Source organism: Sparus aurata, chromosome 2 (genome assembly GCF_900880675.1).
Source record: "Sparus aurata chromosome 2, fSpaAur1.1, whole genome shotgun sequence".
Taxonomy (NCBI): Eukaryota; Metazoa; Chordata; class Actinopteri; order Spariformes; family Sparidae; genus Sparus; species Sparus aurata.
Genome location: NC_044188.1, coordinates 27645109 through 27659671, shown reverse-complemented (window position 1 = coordinate 27659671; position 14563 = coordinate 27645109). Strand labels below are relative to the sequence as shown.

Below are 14563 nucleotides of genomic sequence, written 5' to 3'. Positions count from 1 at the left end.
AGACATGACCTTTTACACACACACTAACCATTTATGTTAGCCCTTCTCTCATCAGTCACACCCACAGACGCGTGGACACACGCTGCATTGTAGAAAGCCCCACAGGCCTCTTACTGTCAGACAGAGAGAGTTTTAGAAAGAGAGTGCTGAGTAACACTAGTGTTTAAATAACCATAAATGCATCTGGGCATGAAAGCCTTCACACAGACAACATGTCACTGTCACTGGTTCAGAGGAACTTCTTCCAATCCACGCAGTGATTTTCTGCTTATGTGTTATGAGAGGTATGACCTTGTGGCTGCATTGGTTGCAGTGAATTACTTTCGGGGTCTGTGTCCTAAAGTATAACTATAATATGATATAAATATAAAATCTGTTTAATCGTGATCTAATCCATGATTTAAATTGTTTGATTACACCAGACGAGACATCTTTTGTGAACTATGAAACTTCACCTGACTTTGCATCGACATGGGGTTGAGTATATAATGACTTGGATAAAAAGGTACAACAATGAACATTTAACTGGTTATGAAACAGTCTCAATTTAATAGTGAGCCTTCTCTATGATCTACATAACCATAACATACCATCAGGAGGAAAATTGGCTATTCATATATAAATCTGTATAAACTAAACTAGTTATTCTAAATGGTTGTCGCTGAGTCTGATTCCAACAGTCTGTGCCTGGGGAGAGAAGTTGCTCTTTATTGTGGTGGTACAGTGCCGCCAGAATCAACAAAAAAATGAAAGTTCCTCGTAGTTGCTTTAAATACAGTGATCACCTAAAAAGTATATTATGAATACGTTCAAGGTCAGTCTCCATCTTAAAGCATCAGATTGCCCATCCCTACAGTGAACTGTGTGTTTGAGGTGATGTTGTACTCTCTTCTCATCTTTTTTGGAAGTCAGTAACATTATAGCTAAAGCAAACCTGTCTGTCTCTAAGGTATGCTTCCCTCTGATCCACCAACTCTCCTTTGACTCCTGTGGGATCAAATATCTGGAAAGGGGTGTGTCAGTAAATCAGAGATGTGAATAGAGATGGCAGTATCTCTTAATCTTCCCAGGCAGTTGTATGTGAAAGGCCACATTTGGAGCTGTGATGAATCCATCTCAATCTATCTTGGTTTGCACACAAAAAAAAAAAAAGACAAAACAATTGCAAGCAGAATCATATTTCTGCCCAGAACAAATAGTCATCAAAGTGTGCCTGGGGGCTGTGGACTAAAGGGCCTATAGTAGTGAAACATGGTTTAATTCTGCTATTGTCGGCTGCCTGGACGGATCCCTTTAGGCTCTTCTGTTTGTTGTCACTTGAAACTCTCTCTTTCTCCCTGATCCTGCCAACGCACTTGTTCTCCTCTGATCCAGCCGCTGAAACCTGACCTCGCAGCAGACCTCTGGCTGTCTGCCACCACATCCTCAATAACCCCGCTCACCTGTGTCTATACAGCATGTGTGTGAGAGAGAGAAAGAAAGAGAGAGAGAGAGAGAGGAAGAAGAAGCCGAGTGCGTCGGCATCACAGCAGGATGAGACAGTAGTCAAGCTGTCTGGTGTGAAAACGTCATTCTAGAAGCCCAAATTAATGAGACAGGTGTTTAGATGTATAGACCTGCACGCACATGTACTTGTTCCTCCATCCCTGAGCACGCAGTGTTGTCAGTGTGTCAGACAGACATGCCAGGTGTCATGTTTCCTTTCATGTGTGTAACTGTGCACCCTTTGTGACGTTACAGGCTCGCCGCTGTCTGCCTCTTAAATGTTCATTTGAAAGGTTTCTTGTGTTGCTGCATATTTTTCTTGTTGGAAGTGTGTCTCTGTCAGGGAAACATTGTCATGTGTACGTAGGAGTTATTTCCTACACAATCATCCCTGTGTAGCATAATGTGTGTTGTTTGTTGTGTTGGCCGGATCTTGTCTGAGTCACCCCTTATCACATGCAGCAACTGTAAAGTCCCTTCAAGAGATCCCAGACGGCAATCTACAGTTTGAACGACGCACAGAAACACACACGCACGATTGTTTCCATTTGCATGGCTGATAATGTTAAGTGGCTGAGATCGGGGCTCCAAATGCACAGCAGATATGGCACCATCCTCGGACACGTGGCACAACTACGGCTCATCCGCTGCTAGCTTGAGCACTTAACTTCAAGGGGGGAAAGACCATTAGAGGCAATCAGGGCTGTCATTTTTAATGGGCTGATCGAGACAAAATGGAGATGGACCTGTGGCCTAGTGGAAGAGTTAATGTACTAGGCCACTTGAGGACTAGGTAATGAGAAAAAGGCAGGTGGAAGTGGTGTGACTGTACAGCTGTGGTTGAGGCACGAGCCCAAATGGAAACCAGCCTGTGGGCTGAATTTACACCAGCAGCTGGGAAGCCACTTACTGCAGCTTAAGGGAACTCGCTGCAGTTAACTTTTAGTGTTTCTGTGCATTTGTTTGTCTTCCTTGAATTGCATTGTCATTATGTACATCGCTTGCACTCAATTTTTGAGATGCGAGTCTTCTACGTGTCTCACGGCAGACAGAAATAGCCTTACTCAGCCAGCGCCTTTGAGCCTGCGGAGAGGACCTGTGGCAGGCGAGCCCCCTCCTGTCTTTCTTGATGATTATCTTCGCAGCAGACTGTTCTGTTTTTGTGTAAGCATATGTGTGTGTTTGGCGACGTTACGCATGGTGCATATTTATCAGGTTGCACTTTTATGCATGCGTCATCCATATATAAGTGTGAGTGTTTTCTTTGTGTGTGTGCTCTCTCTGCCGGAGGGGACAGATTGTCAAAAGAGGGGAGGGCAGGCTGACCTTTTGTTCTGTTTGCTTAGTGGGCATTCCTCTGAGCACTGGCCCTCGCCCAAGTTAAAGCCACCAGCCACACACTGGACTCAGCACAGTGATGCCCCCACAGGGATACAGTGACACTGAATCATTTGCGCCTGTCAATTTGTTGGTAATGAAAAGGATAGGAGAAAACAACCCTGCATATTAAACAGCACAATGGTGGTTTTAATGCATCGTTGAATGGTTGAAGGGTGCTTTTCAATATGTAACTGGATTGTTTGACGAACCTCGGTAGCTAAAGCTTCACAAGATGAACCGTGTCTTTTTTTAACTTTGTCACTTTTGACTGGTAATTGACAAGGTTTGCATTTGGGCACAATTTTTCTCATGCAGATCCAAAAATATCAGCTTTTTAAGCTCTTTTACTCAAACTATGTGTCTTACTCACTCTGAATTTATGCTGTCTGTGCTTGAACTCTCCCGGTCTCTGACTTAAAGTTGTTCACATTTGCAGTTATCTTGATGCTTTTAACCAGGCCTAAATAGCTGAGTTAGCTTTAAGGAATGGCCTGATGGTGCTCTGGAATACAACCCCTAAGCTGCAAGGTTGTGTTACATGTTCACATGATGTGTGTGAGTTAGTTCTGAAGTTGTTACTTTATCAACTTTTTAACCCCGGCTATGATTTTCTCCTGTGTAATTACATTTTTAAAGGCTTATGTATACTTATCCCACAACTCCACCCTTCAGTAATGAAAATGACCTATTTTACATAACAAATTTACATTTATAGAAATGTGAAAAGCGCCTTTCATTAAATGAACTCTTTCCGTAATTCGATATACTCAGCAGCAGTCTAAACTGTGTGTGTGTGATTGTCTCCTCTGTTCCTCCAGGTCCTTATGGTTGAGGTGGCGTGTGGTGCTCCTTGCCATGCCTCCTGCCATGACAGACCTCCTGGACATATGGGCGGCCCACTCGCCCCTGGCCGGCCACGCTCTGGACCAGATCACTGTGGATTTTCTGCTGCCCACTGGTATCTACATCCAGATGGATGTTCCACGAGAGGCCACTATTCAGCACATCAAACTGGTGAGTGAGATCTATCCACATCAGTTGTATTTAAAGTCATACGTTCTTTCATATTTGTTTTTACAACGTGTCATTTAAATAATGCTTTCTAATAAAGCTTTTCTTTGCTTGCTTGTTCTGACTTTAATGTCCTGTGTTGCCTCTTGGTCTGTTTTCCTTAAGAGGACACACACACACACACACACACACACACACACACACCCAGTCCCAGTCACAGCTGGTCTGTTAGACATTATCTAATGCCTGTTTTGACAGAGGTGACTGCGGCTTGTTTATGAATACCTCTTGCTTTCAGCATGCAAATAACTTGTGGCATCATGCATTGCTGGCTGGATGAGTCTTTTAGGAGTTGTTAAGGAAATGACTTACCCTGTTTACAAAGTGGCACAAAGAATGTGTTTGAGAAAAGGTGTTTGTATCATGTGGACATACTGGATAAATACTAGAAGAAAGTGTTTTCTCTTAGCTCTGGTTGGATCAGATCGAAACAGGACTTGCCAAAATGCAACCTAGGCTTTTTTTGTGAATGTATATGAGTCAAACCTTTGTGTAAAAGCATAATTACGACTAAGAAGCACTTTTAAGATTCACTGTATTTTCGTTTTCGGGTCAAACTCATTTTGAATGTCATTTTAAAACACCAAGAAGGCTCGACACAACATGAAACTTTGCTCATAGTCTCACCAGGGTCTCTACACATGACCACAAGCATTGAAAACATTGTTTGTGTACACAGAGTTTACTAAAAAGAAAGTTTTTGGACAACTCACCTTAACAGATGTTTCCTCTGCTAGCTGCCGTCATGGCAGCCAGAAGTATTGTCATCCGAATGCGGCTTAACATGGAGGTGAGTTAAGGTGGACCGCTCCTAAAGCTTAGTTCCATATAAATGCACGGATAATACATTGTTTTGTCGTTAGCGAAAAACAATATTGACCTTGAAGTTCAAAAAGAAGCCTCATATAAGAAACAATACTGAAATAAAAAGCCGGAAAAGTCACGTGAGATATCGCGTTGCGTTGTTGCTGGAAGACAGTCGACCTTAACTGTCCTCCATGTTACCTCGCATTCGGAGATCAATACTTCTCGGCTGCCAATGACGGCGGCTAGTGGAACAAGCTACTGCTAAGGTGAGTAGTTCGAAAACGTTCGTTTTAGTAAACTCTGTGTACACAAACATTGTTCTCAATGCTCGTGTTCATGTGTAGAGACCCTGGTGATGCTACGAGCAAAGTTTCATGTTGTGTCGAGCCTTCTTAGTGTTTTAGAAAATAGCCATTTTGATGCCATCGTAAAAGTGCCCCAAGCACTCCCATTTAAAATGAGTTAGACCTGAAAACGAAAATACGGTAAATCTTAAAAGTGCCTCTTTCGGCGTAATTATGCTTTTACGCGAAGGTTTGATTCATATACATTCACAAAAAAAGCCTAGGTTGCATTTTGGTGAGAGTTTCACTTTAAAGTGTCTACTGAGTAATATATCCATATTATATAGGTATCATGATATGACACTATGTATGGTCCTAAATTTTGGATGTCATATATCATGATATGCCACAAGTATTGTAATTTTCTGGTTTTACAGTCTGCATGACAGTAAAGTGATGAAATTAATTGAACTTACAAGACTGTTCTACTTGCCTTATCCACTTAAGAATTATATCCATGCTACTGAAATTTTACCTATAATTAGCAAAAAAAAAAAAAAACAAGTTAATATTTATTACAGTGTGTATTCAGGGCTGTTGTAATGACTGACATTACAGTGTACAGAATTTGAATTTTCCTCATTAGTTAGTGTTAAACCTTCTCACAGCTGATATAAAAGCTTACTTTCATATTTTAATCAACGCAGAAAACATGCCCTGCATCGACACGCTTTCTCAAACATGTTTCCCTCAGACAGACCCCATTAAACAAAGCCTGCGGAGGTTGTTCTGAATGGCAAATAAACAAGTCTGGCTGTATATACATCATGTCTGCAAGTTTCGTGGAAATCCCTTATGGCTTCGTAACATGTACAGAGATACAGATCTGATTTCACTTTGTCTGACATTCGTAGTATTCGCTCCGGGCAGTAGATTTTCATGGAACTATACAGTGAGTGAGGTTTCTGTCCAATGGTCAGCCCTTTTGACAAGATGTATATGCGGGTGTGTTGGCCTGCACACGTGAGAGATCTTCATTCCCAGAGGAGCGCATGTACAGAAGCAGTGGAAAGTGCTGGCAAATTATACGTCACTTAAGCAAGAAGGACAGAGGGAAAACAGAGAGAGGGCGACTCCTCCAGGAAGGAGCAGGATAAATGTGAGTAAGGGTATTAGTTGAGCAAAAGGGTAGAATATTCATTTGACTTTTTGAGGTCTTCCCTATAACTTTGTACAGTACCAGACTCGTTATTGGTTGTTAAGAAGGCAATTAGATCAGGTTTCAGAATGACTGTCTTTCATTCATGCTCACAAACATCAGATCAGATTTCTCAGGCTGCCCGTCGGTTGTTCTAAGATGTTTTGTGGAATTTACCATTATCATTGGAAGATCTTAATTGTCTAGTTGTGATTTGTTGAGACTGCAGGCTTGTATAAAAAACGGCTTGTAAACGCAGCATTGTGATACTTTTCTGAAGCTGGTTTGTCTGGTAATTCATTCCTAAGAAAATCAAATAATGAAATCCTCTATGCATTTTGCACGTGGTTTATGGAGAGATGTGATCGGCGTAGCATAAAATCACGAGTGTTCCTTTTTAAGAGAAGATTTTTGTTGTGATGTCAAACGTGTCCTCTTCCAGTATGCCACAGCATAACTTATAACCTCAGACAAACACACACAACTTGACACCCAGCCCTATGATCATGCTGCGGGGCCACAAGTACGTGAATCATGGCTGGATTAGGTAGTGGACTGATTATTCACATCCTGATCGGCTCACCCAGAAACTGTGTCATGTTGCCATGATTCATGCTTGTGCCTGATCATGGAACATACAGTTTTGTCAATATATTACATCATTATGATGTCATTTTTTTTTTAATTTGTTTTACCTCCAAACTTAACTTAACACATTAAGGTGTGTTTACAGGTCTTGTGGAGTATACCTTCATTTGTTAAAATAAAGTAGTATAAAGTCTGTATTTCGATAAATATCCCCCAGTGATGTCACACAGTTGTAAAGTTACATTATGGGTAATGAAAGGGAAGAATAATGCATTTAATGAAAATCAAAAGGAGATATCGATCAGTTCATTTTAACCTGCTCATAATGAGTCCCAACAATGTCATCAGATTGCAATGCTAGACCAGTTGACTGCAATTAAATCACTGAGTGACATCTCTGGAGACAATTTATCAGATTTCATGCAGCTTCCTCTAGAGCCTCAAAAGGCTTTATATTACTTTTTCCTATATGTAGAAGTAGTACTCACCAAGACCTGTAGACACACTTTAATGTGTATGCTTGGTTAAGTTACCATTTAAGTACCATAAGGAAAGCAGCATTTTATTGCTGAAGTAATGCATAGTTCCATTCAATCAAAAGCACTGTGATGGTCCTGTATGTGTTAAGAAATATGCCTTGTTGTATTGAACCCTCTTAGAAACCCTCAGATAATCTCATATATGGCATGGCTGTTGTTTATTCTGGTTGCACAAATTACTAAGACGGATTTATTTAACTGAGTCTAATGGAGACAATAAGATTACTTCCTGTGGTTCTGTCATGCAAAAGCACTTCTGTGAATCTCTGACTCCTCTTCTTCCCCCACAGCTCTTATGGAAGCAGGCTCAGTCGTTCCCACTGTTTCCCGCCCTGGGCGAGATGGAGAGCCACATGTTCGAGTGTGTCAACCAGGCAGCGGTGCACGAAGAACTGGAGGACGAGACTCGCAGGCTGTGCGACGTTCGCCCTTTCCTGCCGGTCCTCAAGCTGGTGACGCGCAACTGCGGTCGAGCAGAGCGCCTGCTGGACTCCAAAATCGGCGTTCTCATCGGCAAGGGTAAGGCGGCATCACTTCTGAGACTTCCCCCTCAAGTTAAAGTTATCACGCAAGCTCTTACACACATTACTGCCCCCCAGATTGATCCGTTTACTGTCCCTGTTTGACATCGCCAATAAAAAAAAAAAGCACTTAAGAGTTGGTAAGTGGGACAGTAAATCTTCCCCCTGCACAACAAGCCTTAAGCACCTCCTCCACTACACTCAGTAGCTCTCCTACTCAGCAACTTTCATCCCAGCCGTCAGAGCTGAGGCCCATCTGCAGCTGGCCTCTGTCAGTGACCCTGCTGTCCGATAGAGAAGCGTGAGGATTGACTTGACGTGTTCCCGACATGTCTTCCATCACCTGTCACTTTGTGTTATCTCTGGTCAAGATTAGGCCGTTTAGGGAAGCAGATGGGATTGATCAGTACAGTAGAAAAGCATGGTCCTCTGAGGCGATTAAACATCTGTTGACAGAACGGTTATCAATGCGTAAGAGGGGGGAAAAAAAAGTTTTACTTGACCGAAAAGCTCAGAAGATGGACTCATATATCTATATCATACTGTATATCCCAGCAGTACAGTACCTAGTATAGATACAACAATGAATCGATTAGTTTACAGGTAGAAAAAGAATGTGCAGCTACTTAAAAATCACAAATGTGGAAAGTTGTTCATTTTCTTTGTCATATATGATATCATATATATCTCTTTAGTTTTTGACTGCACAGCACTATATGCCCACTACATTAAATTTGATTCAGTGTATTCACCCAAATAGATATAAACACTAAATAACAATGAACCAGCTATAAGTGAAGTTGCACCTACACACACATTTGAACCTCTTCTGACAGTGATACTGCGGATTATGGAACTCTTCACGACGCAGCAGACCTCTTCAGAGGCAAAGAGGGAGAGAAGGGGCTCTGAGTCTAATTGAAGGAGACTCAGACGATATTGATATTCTCCCCTCCTGGCTCCACTTTGGTCTGACATGATCTTTTAAAGGCTTTTGTCAGAGTAAAGTGGTGTTTTTCAAAAGGAACCCCAGAGGCTCGTCTGGATAGTCCCCGCACTCACCCACCCCTCGAACTTCACGCAGCGCACAGTAACAAACTATTACACACTCACATGGCCAACCATGTTTTTTCCCTGCAGAAACAGTCACAGAAACCTGCTTGCACACCCACACAATGCTGCTAATGTGGTCCAGAGTGCTCCTTTGAATGCTGAGGGTCATATGAATGTTAAATGGCTTTAAATGTCAACATGTTGTTTTCATTACCAAGAGAGTATTGTGTCGCAGCCCTTTGATAAAAACACAAAGACAAAAGCTCAACAGGGAGCACGGAGATAAAGAATGATCAGCCAAACAGCAGTATACACCTCTGGCATTTGGAACTTGTGTGAATATTTGAAGGCTCTGCTTCAATCCCATGAGACACTAGTCTTTGTAATCTTAATACACATTCATTGATACTGGGTGCACATGCCTGGCATCAGGTGTTCCATGCATTTTTAATGAAAGTTAAAGCATGTTAGCCTCATATATATACAGCTACCCACTCACCCACCCACGCTTCATGCTGAGTTCCCATTGGAAAAACACTGATTTACAGGGTTCCCATGGGTCCTTGATATCCTTGAAAGTTTGTGACTATAATGGAAAAAAAATGAGGCCTGGAAAGTTAAAATAGAAGGATAAATAAACATGGACCATTGAAAGCCAACACGCTGTCCTCTCCTCTTCACTTGCAATCAGGAGGATTTTATAACGACGTTTTATTACAAAGATGAAGGTTGCGCGAGTTTTTTCTTCTAACTCTGCTTTTAATCAAACCTGTAACGATGTCCTTGCCTTCCTACCACTAGGTCTCCATGAACTTGATGCCATAAATGATCAGGAGGTGAAGGACTTTCGCAGTAAGATGTTTCGAATGAGTGAAGAAAGGATGCAAAGAGTCCAGATGATGACGTACACAGAGTGGCTGCAGGCCTGCTTCTCCCCACAGCTGGAGCCCACAGCAGGAACAGCCATCACAGATGGCCTCAATGACCGGCCAGCCGACTTAAAAGTCATCATCCACTTCGACCAGTCTCAGGTCAGAGTTCTTAGTCCAGTGTGACAAATGCTGGAAAGTAAGAGTAAAGTAAGATATGAGTATTTTTCTGTTGTCAGCCCATGGTTTTATTATAGATTGCAGTAATGTGGAGAGATCTTTCTGAATTGGAAACATTCTAAATAACGGTAGAGAACACTAAAAATAAAATAATGTATTCCACAACATTTGTTGTTAGACCTTCTCTTAGGGCTCAAGGTTATAATTATTTGATGATCTAACTAATTGCCTTCCCATAAATTGTTCAAACACAATAAACTATTTAAAATGAATGAATATTACTGTAATATATACTTCAGGTCGTTAAACATTATAGGTATAAGATTACGGTAAGTGGCACTTGGATGAATTACATTATGATGAGAGATACTTGTACTTCTTGGTAGAGAGCTAGCAGTTATGAAGAATAATGGCTAATTTGTGTACTTATCTCTTATCATTTTTCTAATTGAACAAGAGGGAACAAAACACTCCTTTGATACACCCATTAGCCAAACCCATATTGTGCTGTCTGCACAACAACTTTGCATGCATAATGAGCTCTGAATAACAGTGTGACTTACTGCACCACTACAGCACACAAAACCAACTTGTTTGAGTGGCAAAAGTAGCCATGTGACTCCACCGGCGCAGGCACATGCACTGTAGCTCAGCCTCTTTTGCTGCTCACAGTTGGCAGCCTTTCAGTAGTCACGTGACTGAGCCCAACTAGTGAGTCATGTGACAACCACAAAGTGGGTCAAAACCATCAGCGAAATTATGCCATCCTCGTGGACACACACGCACATTAGCAGGGCAGCTCAGGGGACCCAAACCCTGATTAAAATGAAACTCCCTCTCCTTCTCTGAACTCCCGGACTGTCTCCCTCCATCTGTCTTTGTCTCTCTCTCTGTCTTTTTTTCTCTTCGCCTCTGTTATATAAATAATGTTAGTTAATAATAAAACAGATGGTCGGGTCCCTCCAGACCTGTGCATATCAGCTTTGATAAACATCACAGACACACACATGCACATACACAAAGGCAGGCCATCTGTGCCACTGTGCTCAGGTGGACACTGGCAGGAAGTCGTATCACGGAGGTCAGACACAATGAGCCACATTATAGACAGGAAGTGGGGTGATGTAGTTGATCAAAAGTGAATATGACCAATGTTCAGTGTTAGCCCTCATTTTTAGTGATGTCATTGGGATCTTGGGGTTTTCCCCAATGCATTAGCTAACTTCTAAATACTGTTCAAACAGAAAGGAAATGGTCTAAAATGCTAAAATCCCTCCAGTAAACGTCTATGCTGCTGGCTTTGCAGTTCCACAATGCAGTCAAGACTATTATTTTGTTATTAATTATAAATGGATGGTATTTTATGTTAAAGCCCGTCTGTTGTGTCTAACAATATTGTATTCCTGCCGTCCTTTTCTCTACTGATGTCATTTAAACTTCACATAGACAGGCCACCATGTCGTCTCCTTACAACAGATACATTTGTTTGAATGAAAGGTGTGTTGAGAAAGAATGTTCTACTTTATTTGTGACTTTCTATGTAACAAGACTTTCGACAAAAATGTCTGTAAACCAGGAAGAACTTTTGCAGTTCCAAGCTGCTTTGAATTTGGAATAAACATAAGACCAGGATGTTTACCAACATGCAAGAAAATTATATTAATATTCAAGAATTATTCATTATTCATTATTCAATATTATTATAGTAATTTTGACCCTCAATGACTGACCTGCAGTTTACATTTTGTGCTGAACACCAGGCGATTATTGAAATAATCTTGCAATCTATATTTATTTTTTAATTTTTTGCTAATCTAACTAGTCTGTGATGATGAAATGCAGCTCTTGATTATGCTCCCTAGCTATCGCAGTATTCACAGTACTTCACTTGACGTGTAATTTCTAATATGTTAAAGCTCTAGCTTGGGGACGCTGTCTAACATCGTCAATCCAACTAACCATGCTGCTATCAATTTCAGCGGGCAGCAGACAGACACTGCTTGTCACCACATTAATGGTGGTGCTGCTAGTTGGTGGAACACAGAAATCGGTTGCCTAAATTCCTCCTCTGAACTAAATGTCTGTACATAAAAAATGGTTTGGATCCTGTTTGCATTCTCATGTTCCTTCACTTGTGTTTTTTGACCTATTATGCCAAGAATCGACAATAATGTACTCAAAAAATAGTATCCATGAAAAGTTATCTTTTTGAGAACTCGTTAACGCTCAAATCCATCTCTGTCTCTGTTTTCCTGTCTTGGCTTGCAGGACTCAGCCAGTGTGAAGGTGCAATCATCCTGCACCCCCATGGAGCTGATGGAGCTGGCTGTGAGGAAGTGGCTGACCACCCACGGGCCGGAGGAGGAGACGTGGAGGGGTCAGTATGTACTGAGGGTCAGCCACTGTCTGGAGTTTCTCTGTGGAGACAACCCTCTGATTCAGTACAAGGTCAGTGAACACACCGTTGCTCAGTCAGGTGGCTATCAGTGATTGATGGACCTTTCTCAATATGGACAGCATGGTTAGTGATTGTTCTAGTGTGACACTGGTGTGACAATAATCCCAAAGCCTGTTTTATGACTGCTTTTGTAAGAGTCCAACCAGCTGGTAGCCTAACAGTAATCTTTCTGGTAGCAGTGCAAATGGTGGATTGTATGTTTACAGTATCCATGTTTATGTGTAAATTGTTATCAACCGTTTCATAAAAGATTCAGGCAACTAACATTATGGCCTAATGTGCACACAAAACACATCTTTCAGCCAGCTTATGCCAGACGCTGGCACTAACTTTGTTCGAATGAGGAAAGCATGTACAGTAGTCTCATCATTCTCTTTGCTCTCCACCCATTAAATATCTGCATGGTGTTTTTTGTTTTTGTTTTTAAGGCGTAGTTATCTATTTTTTAAAACCATGCACAATAATGAGAATGTTATATGTATTAGTCATGTGGCCAGTTGCAGCCTCGAGCGGGATTTAGAAGTGGACAATAGACAAAGAATTCACCAAGCATTAAAAGTAGAACAGTGTTATGGAAGGGTCGTAGCAGGTGAAGCATACATTAGCATGCTGGCAAGCGACTGTTAAAAGCAGAGTGATGTTTACATCAGAAACATTAGTTTGAAAAAAGAAGACATTTATTGGGAGCAGTTACTGTGACTCATCTGGTTGTTTGTGATCGAAAAGGGAATGAATGACCTAAATGGAATAACATATTTCACAGTGTGTTCTTTCTTTAAGTTCTCTCATTATTTGCTTTTTACATTGTACAATGTTACTGTTGTATTTCTCTTCAAATGAAATGTTTAATACAGGGAGGCCTTTTTTATCAGACATTTATCATCAAATTAAAGATGTTTTAAAGTAGCTAAACGTGTAGGCATCTCAAGTTCAGTAAGCTTAGTGTAGTTAGTTACATGTCTTGTTTTTTCACATGCGATTGAAGTCATTTATAACTCCGAAGTAGTTTTAAATGGCTGGTTTCCTGTGTGTGTGCACCCTAGTATGTTGTACTTGTTTGATCGAGTGTGCCGACAAGCTGTGCATAAATTTCACTGGTCGTGCCTTGTTTACTTTTCTGTCCTAAAAGTAATTGACCTGATTCTTTCTGAAAAGCGGTTCCACTTCCATTGTTAGTAAAGCTGTGGTTTTTGCAGTTCAACTTCAACATACAGCTAAAATATCAAATCTAGCTGTTTTGTGTTTGACACATTAGATATGCACACAGCAACAGATTTCCTGTCCTGTCTTGTTTTGCAGTACATCCGCACATGCATGCAAGCCAAGGAGCCTCCGCACCTAACTCTGGTCCACACCAGCAACGTCAAGGCCATGTTCGATAAGGATATCACTGCCATCGGAGCCGTGGTCACCCACAAGTCCTCCAACCCACCTTTACCTCTACCTCCCAAGAGAAGGGTTCCCACGGTTAGTTCAGCAACGCGTGTGTCTGTGCGAACTGACTGTACTTCTCACCTTCTGTTTTGCAAAGCTTTTATCTTTTCAATATCTGCTGCTGTTTTCATGGGAACTTACCAAGGTGGTTTACTGACAACCACATATGCAGGTCAACTGATTGTTTTGACTTTTGACCTGATTAATGTCGCACCTATGCAAATATGACTGGTGATTATTTGGCATCACTAGGACTAAACTGAGGCTGTAATGAAGATTTTTATTTTTTTTTGACGTACCCAAAGATAACAACCACATAATATCCGCCAGTGTGTCCTGAATATTGATCTTGGTTCACCGAAATGGAAAAAAGCTCCACAGTTTGATTGATCCACCTGCACTGAGCGAGGCAGGTGTGGAAGTTTACTGAGTAAACATGCACTTGGCAGCTGCCACCTGTCTTTTATGAGACAGTGCACTGAGTGTGTCGGAGCAAGCGTGCGCTGCCCTGCCAGCATTTGCCACGTTGTCAGAAAATATCGCTGGCTCCTCACTGCAGCTGCCGCCAGGTGCGCGGCGAAATCACCCCTGGATGGTGTGCATCCACATTTGAAATGTCAGGTTGAATTTAATTGGCCTTCGTTAGCGTGTCTCCCAGGGGGTTTAACTGGCTGTTGCCAAGCTGACTTTTGATGC

The 14563-nt window shown here is 41.6% G+C and overlaps 1 protein-coding gene across 2 annotated transcripts in view; it reads left to right on the top strand.

Annotated features, from left to right (window-relative positions):
• The window catches only part of pik3cb (phosphatidylinositol-4,5-bisphosphate 3-kinase, catalytic subunit beta), a 56893-nt gene that overhangs the window by 25945 nt on the left and 16385 nt on the right, over window positions 1-14563 (top strand). For both annotated transcript variants that reach the window (XM_030395507.1, XM_030395498.1), the window contains 5 exons: window positions 3684-3879; window positions 7643-7871; window positions 9728-9957; window positions 12244-12423; window positions 13733-13900. In XM_030395507.1, the coding sequence (XP_030251367.1) occupies window positions 3721-3879; window positions 7643-7871; window positions 9728-9957; window positions 12244-12423; window positions 13733-13900 (966 nt within the window). In that variant the 5' untranslated portion in view covers window positions 3684-3720. The remainder of the gene's footprint in view (window positions 1-3683; window positions 3880-7642; window positions 7872-9727; window positions 9958-12243; window positions 12424-13732; window positions 13901-14563) is intronic.